Raw genomic sequence first — 11,945 nt, forward strand, 5'->3', positions numbered from 1 at the left:
AAGAAAGAGAGATTTATTAATATCGTGTTTTCCTCCTTAATGTCATGGCTGGGTATAAGATTTCCTATGCACAATCAAAAACATCAACTACTCATTCGAATGCTGGATCAAAGTAAACTTTGCGACAATCGTAAAGGATAAACTGTCATTTATTAATATATTCTACATCATTAGTGTGAGTTAAGCTGTTATATACATATATACATCACAACAGTGACTGGTTATGTTCTTATTATCAGCTGCGTCATAATGATGTGGGTAAAAATGGTTTAGTAATATACATTGTAATTCTTGTTCATTACCTGTACTTGATCGTCTCAATCTTTTCTCATGTATTTATTCGTCCATCAACCTTGTTATCCCAACCGTTAATATTTTCACACGTTTGTCCAGCCTTTACTTGTTTACTCACTAAGCTCCAGGAAAGAGTGATGTTAACTCTTTTACTTTAAACTTTAAATCATTTTAATATTATTAAATCATACGAATACCTGCTTGAGCAATCTTGGAAGCCAAACAACCTCGAAACAAATTTTTCAGATGTTTTCAGATTGTTAAGAATAGAAAACATTAAAAAAAATTTAGGAGAATTTCAATTGGTTTATTTGTATTCTGGTTTAAATTAGTCGAGAATTTTGATACTCTGAATTCTGGTATAGGTGCTACTTACATACAGAACTCGCATCATTCAGCCAAACTAGTTTTGCAGAAGTTGTCTGAGGTTCACTGAAATAAATCCTCGACAAAGGAACAGATGCACTACTCGGACTTTCCGACTTGCGAGTGAGGAGATGTCGTGGCTGGATCGAGACTGTGTGGGAGGATGTCTCCTTTTCTTCCGATGTCTTTTCACGATGTTGCAATGTCATCGCAATGACCGGTTCCGTTTCTGGTATGATTTAGATATTTATTCCCACTGAAACACGATTTGGATTAAAAATAGACGGAGGTGTCAGGAGGGAATGTGTGTGTGTGTGAGTGCGCGTGCGCGTGTGTGTCGCATGGGTCACGAGGTATTGCAGTGGACGTTGTTTAGCCTCATTGTCAAGAGTTGGCAACGGATGTGACCTAAATAGCAGTGACTAACACGTTCGTGGGCCAAGGAGAAGAATGAAGTCTTCTTACTTTTAGAAAGCACGCAAGCACGGAAAAATGTTTGCACACATAAAACTATGCTGTAACAAAAGTATGAAAGCTACATTGACTAAATCATAATACACACACATACACACACCTACATACATAATACGCCCGCACACATACAAAAAACTAGAATACTAGAAAGAGAAATTAGTCACAGATACACGCTTATAAACCAGCAGACAGCAACACAAACGCATGTGCGTTTGCACATATTCACAGCCACAAGCATATCCACACACTTGCTAAAGCACGCACGCACATATGCATGACACTAGAGGATAGACAGACAGGCAGACACAAAAAACATAAGTTTGTTTTCTATGAGTTTATTTCTAACAGGACCTTTCACAAAAATTACAGCAACAAGAACAAAGCAGTCTTCAGATTTTTGTCCTCGGCAAACGTTTGCGCACAAAAGATTGCCTACAATACAAAATTACATAAGTAAGATCTCTCTCTTTCTCTGTAAAGTTTCATACAGCTATAAAATTTGTCTTCTCTTTCGACACAAAGGGAAGTCACCAACAATAAATCAGAAGAGAGGTTTTTAAGGGGCCGGGGTCAATTGCAGTCACGGATTCTGACCCTTCAGCGATATACAGTTGCAAACATCGATTCTCAGAAAAAAATGTGCGATGTTGGTAAATATACAACTGATAGACATGCTCATTTTGGTCAGTAATATATTTGTAGAGATAATCAGTACACGTTTTTACATGTGTCGTATAGGTCTAACGCTTTATTTTATGAACTCTACCACACCACCAAGAACATGACTGAAATTCCCTTAAAACTGCAATTGTAGGTGGTAGCTTTGGGGACAACAGTTTTTGTCCGGGGTTTAGTATGGAGAGTTTGATATAAGCGTGTCTCTGTCTCAAACAATGTGTCTTTGCTTACTAACAGCGTTTGAAATGTAACTAAACAATAAAATTTCATGTCTTGGTCAGAACTTTACGTAGGTCCATACGAAATTTGGGATTGAAATAAAGGTAGATAACCGGGGTGATAGTACTTCTTAAGGTTGGGAGGTAGCGACACGTGGTGGCCAGGTTCAAGATCCAGGCACTGGTGTGAGGTTCGTAAAATGTCTCATGGAACTGTCTGGAAAACAAAACAAAACAGACAATGACACAATTATTAGTTAAGTGTACTATTAGTTTGCTCAGGTGAATATCTTCCAATTGTTGGTTTTAACGAAAATGATTCACGGACTTTTAACTGCTTCAAATCGTACGTTAGTATTTCTTTTTTACTAACACAAGTGAAGTCACGCGCCTGACTGATGTGATGTAACATGTGACGTGATGATTATTGTAAACATTCAAGTGACTACTGACACATAGGATGTATACCTCCCAAAAAGAAAGAAAGAAAGAAAGAAAGAAAGAAGGAAAGAAAGAAAGAAACAAACAAACAAACAAACAAACAAACAAACAAACAAACAAACGAAAACAAGAAGAAAACACGAGAAAGCCCTCATTGCCCACTTACGCCAGTATGAGGTAAGGCAGAAGACAGACTGCATTAGTGACCGTCAGCACGAACATCATCAGCGTGGTCTTCGAGGACAGACTCTCTTGCGATTGCTGTTGCCCTCCAACCCCTTCAGGCGATGAGGACTTCTCACACCGATCGCAAAGCTTACACTTCTCTTGACACTCCTTACAGTCTGACCGCTTGTAATCATTGCCCTGGTCACGTGGTCCTAAAATGGCTGCTTCCTTATTTCCTGCAGTCTGCTGCGGAGCTACACCACGCACTGCACGCGCCAACTGTCTCGTTTTTCTGGCTGAGAAATCGGAGCCTGCGGAGAATTCGGGAATAGGCGATCACCAGAACCACTAACCCTACTGTCGCGTAGACCACGAGGACACCACCTTGGATTTGTCTAAAAATATATCCTGGATATTCTTGCCGGAAGCTACATTTCCTGACAATGAGACCAGTCGAGGTTGTAAATTCGATTCCGTCGTGGAAAGGTGCAAAGGGAAGCGTGGCGAGGACACCCAATCCAAGAGGAAACATCAAAATGAAAGTGGCTTGTCGGGGAGACAACTGTCGTCTGAAAGGTTGGCACACGCGACGTCGACGATCCAGACTCACACACAGCAATATACAACCGGAAACGACAATAGGGAAGCTCAACGAGAAATACATGGCGGGACAGAAGGTAGGACCGCTGATGGTGTACATCAGGCGGAAGTAAACAATGGCGAGTGGAATGGTCAGCAGGCTGGCGGAGAAGTCGCAGACAGCCATGGCCACCACGAACACGCGCGTGGCGCTGGACTTGAACTTCTTGAGGTACACAATGAGGACCAAGAGGTTACCAGGGAGACCAGCGCAAATCAAGACTGTGAAGATAATGGTGGACGGTAGAAGTTTCTGGAACAACTCAGAGTTGAGTTTCTCCACAGCATCTTCTGACGTGGAGGCCTGGCTGGCATTGAGTGCATCTGGATGGGTAGTCGAGTTCATGATTGAGCTAAAACAAAGATGTTTACAGAAAAAATGAGGTTTACAAAATTATCTTTTGAAAGATTAGCCCGCACGTAAAGAACACACACAAAATGTTAGCGTATTACATAGAATCATAGCCATCACATTATTTCAAACAATAATAGAAAGTATGCATTTCTAAGAAAACAGCTTAAGTAATATAATTCTAGACAAAACTTGTGGATGTAAGGATGTCTGCACTAAAAATGTCTAAAGTACTTACCAAATTTTCCGCCAAGAACTATAGAGTGTTCATTGTTGACAGTGAGGTATCCAACTGTGGTCGAGCACTCTTCCTCTCGAAACTTGTATCAGTCAGGCGACAATAAAATTTAAACAATAAATCTGTTTTTGTTTTGAAAAAGAGACCTGAGACAGTCATTTTTTTCCGGCTCATATTCTTTTTTTTGGTGACGGGTCACATGAGCTATGTACAGGAAGCCGTACACTTGTAGTCTACCTTTACTTCAAGAATTACAACAATCAGAAGGTAAGAGCAGCTGTGAAAAAAACAGTTTACAAACAATATCTGCAAAACCTGTCATATTTTTGTCACTTAACAATAAACAAAAATGATGATAACACTTTCAAGAAACTACAATACTGACTGAAAGTGAGTAGCTCCTATCTTTAACCAACGAGAAACTGAAACTAAAATAATGTACCCATAATATTTGACTTGAATGTCGCAAAATATAAAAATGATTCACATATCAAAAGGACAGAAAATAGACACACGCGCACGCACGCACGTACCCAGGGTCACATACAAAAACACGCCGAGCAATTATTTAGTTCCTTCTTTCGATTAATCATTGTTTCTGGAATTTTTTGGGATGGGTGTTAGATAATTTCCTTGTTTGTCATATTTATCCTGAGGTAGCTTTCTGTATTGTCTTCATAAAATACTACTAAAAATAAGACAATATGCGATAGAGAGAAATACTGTCGATAATGTGAGTGGAATTTTAGATTCTAGCTTTCAAATAATTATATTCGTCCTCCATCATACGTTGAAAGGACTTAATAAAGGCCATCAGTTTCATTGGAGGAGAAAATAAAAGCTGTGTTGTCTTATTCTCGTGCGACTGTCCCCACCCTCTGTGTAACAACCTCAAGAAGACTGGGGTCGAGTTCTTGCCGGTCTCAGAGCCTCTCACAGACCAGCAATGGCCGACCGAGGTCAGAGGTCTTATCTCGCGAATAACTTTGCGAAACCTTTGACCTCCCGTTAGGCGACAGGTGGCCCCTCTAACCGCAGGGCAGCTAGAGGACCGTCGACATTGGCATAAGCAATCCCATCATGAGGGGAATGCCTTGGGCAATCTGCTAGTGCGCATGCGCAAACTAGAAATAATCATAGCAAGAGTAACTGTTCAACATTTGGAGAATATTTCATTATTTATATTTTTTTCCAGCCGAGATAAACTGCACTTTCTTCTTTTGGTAAGTAAGCCTTGTATTTGCTATATTTATATAGTCTTCAGTTGTTGACAAATAGCATTTGACAGGACAGCAACATCAGTGTCGATGAGAGTGACTAGCAATCGTCTCAAATTAACCGAAAGCAGCAGAAGAGTTCCTGAGAAAAGCTCATAAATATCGCATTACGAAGCTAGCTGGGAGGACGAATAGGCCGGCGGAAGTGGCTTAAAGTTTAGACGAAACTCATCGGATTTAGAGACTCGGTCGGCTCTTGCCGGTCTGTAGGTGGCTTGGAGATGCAACAAGACCTTGGGGACAGGTCCCTCTACCAGTGATTAATTACATTAAGTTAACGACAGTTCAACTATTTACAGGTCATACTTTTAACATTGCACTCTTTACTAACTCGGGGTTTTGCTCTTAGCATTCGACAGAAACTGAAAGAGTTTAAGCGTCCTCAAGCTCTATAAAATTTGTGGTGTGAATGCCATTGTCTTTAAGCAGGTCATAATCTATAAATCAGTTCCGAGCAGATTGTGGCTTAGGATAACTAATTTTAGTCCCTTTGTCGTGTGTTAATTTTGAAGAATTAATTCATCGTCTCGTGAATTAAGTGCTTGTGTCCCAAGACGACATTTATACAAAGTATCTTTGTTGTGATAACAAGGAATCATATTACCACTTCTGTACAACAGCACTAAACAAATGAAACTCTCGTCAGTTTACCCAAACAACAAACAAATTTCTTCATGCTTTTATATAAGCTTCTAACTCATATCTGACACGAGTCAGATAATCATTTTATTGTTATAGGTCATTCAGGTTCGTTTAATCACTTTTTAACTATATACAACATATTAAACCATATTGGACAGCACAATGGGAATGATATTCAGACAAAGTTTCAGGCAGTGTGCGACACCGATATCAGACACGGCTTCCTGCTAGAATATCTCAATCCAAGGCTCATGTCCGGAGTCTTTGCTGGCTTGCTTGTGAAATCTTGAAAACAAATCTTGTAATCACCGATCTACAGTTTCTCCATTCGCTCTTGGTTTCGATAGTCGACTTGCAACTTCACAGCAAAGGGCGAAAAGTAAACATATCAAAGTTTAAACAGAACCTTGTCCAGAATTACAAAATTTGCTTCTTGAACTTTGCTATTTGAAGTCGACTTGCAACTTGGAATCTTCCTTGCCTTTGTATGTTTGAAAATCTTGGAGACAGCACGTGGAGACTGACATAATAAGCTACTTGTGAAAGTAAAATATCCCAAAATTAAGAAACTGTCGAGAGTGTAAACGGAATTTGGGATTAAAATACAGGTAGATGAAAGGGTTGATGGTGCTTCTTAAGGTCGGAAGATAAACGCACGTGACACTCAAGTTCATGACCCAGGCCTTCCTGTTTGGCTCGTAAACAGTTTCAGGTAAAGCTCTGAAACACAACAAAAAGACGAAAGCACAGTAAATGTCATTATGTCAGCAGATAAATATTTTCCAAGCATACATTTGTACCAACACATACCCATGTGCACGCGTAAGTGCATGTAGATATAAGTAACATAAATATGATAAACTTGTGAAACAAGGCGCACTTAAATACATTCATACACATCCACACAAATTTTTAAAAAGTAATCGCTCTTCACATATATACATGTGCTTACGTCCAGATTATATAAGGTGTGAGGCAGACGAGAGTTGTGATGGTCAGGACAAACATCACAAGCGTTGTCTTTGAGGTCAGAAACTTTCTCGAGTGATGTACCCTGACACTCTTTCTATGTCTTGCTGGTAGAGCCCGACTTGCAGACATCTTGGGGTCCTCTGCCTTGAGCTCTTCATTTCCACCCTCTGTCCGAGCGACACATCTCTCCTCGTCACGTGACTCTACGTAGTCTTCTGTTGTATTTTCGACTTCATCTTCTGATTCTCTACCTGAAATTGGGGATGGCGTCCCGGACAAGCCTGTTTCTTGCTGACCGATATCACACATTAGGTTCCGACCAAGTCTCTTAGTCTGCTGCTTGACTCGATACAGGATGTGACCGTAGGAACCCACCAACAGGGTGAGGCCGACGACACAGTACACTGCCAGAACAATGCCCTCAACAAGTTTGGCAAATTTTCCCGGAGTCTCTTTCTGAAAGCAGCACTTTCTGACAATTAGACCAGTCGTGGTATTAAACTGCATTCCTGTGTAGAAGGTAACAAAAGGAAACGTTGCTATGGCGGACAGGATGAATGGTACAACCAAGAGGAAGGTCGCTTGTCGTGCATCCAGCTGAGGTCTGAGAGGCTGACACACGCGACGTCGACGATCCAGACTCGCACACACCAACACAAAGCAAGAAATATAGACAGGGATTCTCAGCACCAAGTATGTACTAGTACAAAAAGCTGGGCTGCTGATGGTGTACATGTGGCGATAATACACGAGATTCACAGGAAGCGCAGAAAGATTGACCAAGAAATCGCTCATGGCCATGGTCATCACGAACACACGTGTGGCGCTGGTCTTGAACTTCCTGAGGTACACGAGGAAGACGAAGAGGTTGCCAATAACTCCTACGCAGTTCAATAGGGTGAACAAAATGGTCGATAGCGACAGTTTCTGGAACAACTCTTTACTGAGATTGTTTATGTCACTTGGGGTTGTCAAGACACTTCCCGGTAAAGTTGTACTGTTGGATGTGTTGACTTCTAAAGAAAAAAAAATGTGTCGGACATTATTTGAATGTGTGACAAGACTTAAATAATTAAATGTTTTTATCCCGCGTATAAGCTGTTTTATACTGGAATTTAGGATACAAAAGTATTCTAAAATCCTAATTGTAATAAATCCTGAAGTACATCACAGTCCAGTCTTAAGAATTCAATTTATTCTCATTTTAACATAACCGGATAGTGATTTGCAGAGTAAAAATCATGCTCAGTGTACGACTCGTTAATATGTAAAATGTACATACTTGGATATCACAGAAATTCTGCATACCACTACAATAAACACTTTAATAAGTAGAATGAAAGAATAAAAAAATCAAACAAACCGTTGTGAACAAGGCTAAGCGCAGTAAAGCTGTCTTCCTCCATAGCCATCGTAGGTGGTGCTGTTCATTAAAAAAACTGATCCCTGCCTGTAGTCACAGCTACAACTGCTTTAAGAGTTATCTCCTCACAATGCCAGCTCCATCTGTGTGAGAGTGAAAACGAGCCTACCGCACATTGTGTCTGACAGGACGGAAGTACAGGAAACACAAAACTTTCTGGATTAAAAGATAACAAGAAACTGTTCTATTAAAGTATGAACATAATTGCTTCCCCTGTTGCCATAGAGTCCCCTTGTGTTTGAAATGTATTGGCAAACCAAGCTTTGCATGCTGGCCTCATTTTATTGTCCTTAAAATCGTCGGTTTCCTGTGATCCTAGCCCGATATTCACACTGATGATGTCCAGCGACGACAGCTTATCCCTTTAATTAAATTTAATACTTAATCGTGTTATCCCCTTAATAAATAGAGAAGACTGGCTCTGAAAAGTCGACATAAATGTAAGAAATTGTAGCATCGACAAGCTTTTGAATTCTCTGATATCTGATATTGATGAGCTTATTACTTGAGTTGTAATCTGGACATTTTCTCACAGAGGAGTCTGGTTAAGGAAAATTAATTTCGATCAGCTAGTTGTGTGTTAACTTTAATGAATGAATGTTTATGTCACATCCATTTAAAAGTAGGTGTTTCCCGAGACGAGATTTCAACTGAGCACCTAATGAATTTCTGTCGTGGTAACAATCAAGTGCTTCATCCCACGCTCTGGTCAAAGCGAAGTAACTCTTGTCATTCCACAACAAAAACGCTATAGGTTATTTCCCCTTCTCCGTTGCATCTAGTCTTGTAACTCTCATATTTGACATAATGTAGAGTTAGAATTCTGTATTATAAAAGTTTGTTTAGTTACGTCCAAAATAAATAAATAAATAAATAAAATAAAAATAATCATGTATGAAATTTTTAAAGCACACACACACATGTACACATAATGCACACACAAGCACAAATGCATACTTAGTGTGTTTCCCGTAATTTATTTTGCTGAAGTACACACATACTCACAGACACAACATTTACATTAAAAAATTAAAAGGAATAAATATCTAACGCTGAGCGTCATTCGAATACCTAGTTTATTTTCCTCAAGCTAAGAAAACAAACCGATGTTTAAAAAATAGCTTAGTTTTAAGAAATGTAATTAGAGAAATTCGTTCGCTTATTTACCCGACAACACTGTTATACATAGTAGTAATCGCCAGGATGAAGATTCCCACGTATAGAAGCCAAACGAGCACCACCTTCATGCAACATTGTTCTCCGACAAACACACATTCTGATTCATTCATTTTTTTTTTCGCTTTCGTTTTCTTGGAGAAGGGTTTCTTCCCGTTCTCGTTTATCTGCTTTAAAAAGCTGACTTACATTGAAAACTACTGATGAATGTAAGACATCAAGAAATAAAGAAACTGTCGACAGTAGGAGTAGAATTTGGGATTAAAATAAAGGTAGATGAATGGGTTGATGGTGCTTCTTAAGCTCGGAAGATAAACGGATGTTACTTCCAAGTTCATGACCCAAGACTTCATGTGCGGCTCGTAATAGGATTCGGGTAAAGGTCTGCAGACATAATAAAGCATATGAAAGTACAATTAATGTGATTGTTTTACTTGATACCATACTTGATAACATTTTAAGCTAACGAAAAGATTGCATTATATGCTATGTTTTACAGCTTTTAAACTATCTATCACATGTATACCGATTTCCCCAGACCACTTCCTGCATATTATTGCAAGACTATTATACGTGAGTATGATTGTTTTCGTGGATAAGAAACACAAAAACTAAACTCTGTTCCTAACCATACATATGCTTACGTCCAGATTATATAAGGCGTGAGGCAGACGACAGTTGTGATGGTCAGTACAAACATGACAAGAGTTGTCTTTGAGGCCAGACGAGTCCTCGACTGATGTACCTCGACACTCATCTTTCGTCTTGCTGGTAGCGGATGACCTGCAGACACACTGGGGTCCTCTTCCATCACCTCTCTGGCTCCACCTTCTGGCTGATCGACGACACAGCTTTCCTGGTCACGTGACTCTCCTGAGATGTCTCTGGTCTTTTTGACTTCCTTCTCTGAACTGTTACCTTTATTTGGAGATGACATCACGGACATTCCAATTTGTGGCTGACCAATGTTACATGTTTGATTCTGAGCAAGTTTCTTGCTCTGTTGCTTGACTCGATACAGGATGTGGCCGTAAGTACCAACCACCATGGACAGACCAACTATACAGTACACTGCCAGAAGAAGTCCCTCCGCCTTTTTTAAAAAGACTCCAGGAAACTCTTCCCGAAAGCAACATTTTCTGACAGTTAGACCAGTCGATGTCGTAAACTGGATTCCACTGTGAAATCCTACAAAAGGAAGCGTTGCTATGGCGGACAGGATGAATGGCACAGCCAAGAGGAAGGTCGCTTGTCGTGCATCCAGCTGAGGTCTGAGAGGCTGACACACGCGACGTCGACGATCCAGACTCGCACACACCAACACAAAGCAAGAAACATAGACTGGGATTCTCAGCACCAAGTATGTAATAGTACAAAATGTAGGGCTGCTGATGGTGTACATGTGGCGATAATACACTAGATTCACAGGAAGCGCAGAAAGATTGACCAAGAAATCGCACATGGCCATGGTCATCACAAACACACGTGTGGCGCTGGTCTTGAACTTCCTGAGGTACACGAGGAAGACAAAGAGGTTGCCGGGAACACCTACACAGTTTATGAAAGTAAACAGCATGGTCGATGGAAGGAGTTTATGGAACAGCTCAGAACTTAATTCGTCCATGTCACTTGGGGTTGTCAAGAGATTTCTTGGTGAAGATGAACTATTAATATGCCCGATACTTGTGTCCATTTCTGAAGAAACCAATGCGTCAAATATTGCTTGAGCTAGATTTGTCATTAAATATCTAAACAAGACTTGCCTTACTGGCCAAAGTTCCACTACTAAGAATGTTCACCTCAAAACCTCTGGCTTCTTCTGTTCTTCACACACTGTCGAAGACGACTGTCCGTTACAAAAGGCTTTTAACGATGATATCACCACGAGGAGGTCACTGATGCAATCAAACAGGACTGTCGACTTTTCACAGTTCAGACTTTCTATATATCCCGCTTGTATGTATGTATGTCCTGTTAACAATAGACTGCAATGAAAGATTCATGAGGTTATTAAGTCTACGATATCTGAACCCGCTGGCTTCACGTGGGTCTTAGTCTGGCAATCACTTCCGGACAAAGTGTGAGTCGAGATAATGTCTTGTGATTTCAATACTATGTTAAGCACACTTACAAGTTCTCGTAGTCAGCTATTCCATGGCAACTATGTGAACAGCATCCTCACTAAATGTTGGTCCTGAAAACATAATAATCTACTTCAAATTCCTAATAGTTACATTATTTAGTCGATTGATTCATTGATTGTTTATGTATTGATTATTATTCAATAAAAAGGTATAGAGAATGGTGTGATGCAGTATTGTACACAAGCCTCAGTATAAATATTATTACTAAAGACATGAAAGCAGTCGATACATTTTCCTTGTATGGTATCTATAAATGCAAAGAGTGAACACAGGATACGATTTGAAAAGCATTTCCGTTGCGGCTTATCAACATCTTATTGCTTTCGCCAAGAGATGCTAGTGGTTTCTAGTTTTAGTTGTGACAAGAGGCAATGAGCAGTGTTTACAGAGCATCACATCCTGCGAAGGCAATGGAGGAAGACAGTTTTTATAAGCTTAATTCT

At 40.0% G+C, this 11,945-nt stretch overlaps 2 protein-coding genes across 2 annotated transcripts; both read right to left on the reverse strand.

Annotated features, from left to right (window-relative positions):
• Positions 1-5,410: 5,410 nt before the first annotated feature.
• LOC112568885 (cholecystokinin receptor type A-like) lies at positions 5,411-8,406 on the reverse strand. Its single transcript, XM_025246395.1, has 3 exons — positions 8,123-8,406; positions 6,740-7,775; positions 5,411-6,507 (listed from the first exon to the last, which is right to left on the reverse strand). The coding sequence occupies exons 1-3, from the start codon at positions 8,169-8,171 to the stop codon at positions 6,321-6,323; spliced, it is 1,272 nt and encodes a 423-aa protein (XP_025102180.1). The 5' UTR covers positions 8,172-8,406; the 3' UTR covers positions 5,411-6,320.
• A 737-nt stretch (positions 8,407-9,143) lies between these two features.
• On the reverse strand, positions 9,144-11,583 carry LOC112568883 (cholecystokinin receptor type A-like). The gene is made up of 2 exons (XM_025246394.1): positions 10,003-11,583; positions 9,144-9,742 (listed from the first exon to the last, which is right to left on the reverse strand). The coding sequence occupies exons 1-2, from the start codon at positions 11,097-11,099 to the stop codon at positions 9,556-9,558; spliced, it is 1,284 nt and encodes a 427-aa protein (XP_025102179.1). The 5' UTR covers positions 11,100-11,583; the 3' UTR covers positions 9,144-9,555.
• Between the last annotated feature and the right edge of the window lie 362 nt (positions 11,584-11,945).

The sequence above is a fragment of the Pomacea canaliculata genome, linkage group LG7 (genome assembly GCF_003073045.1).
Source record: "Pomacea canaliculata isolate SZHN2017 linkage group LG7, ASM307304v1, whole genome shotgun sequence".
Classification (NCBI taxonomy): Eukaryota; Metazoa; Mollusca; class Gastropoda; order Architaenioglossa; family Ampullariidae; genus Pomacea; species Pomacea canaliculata.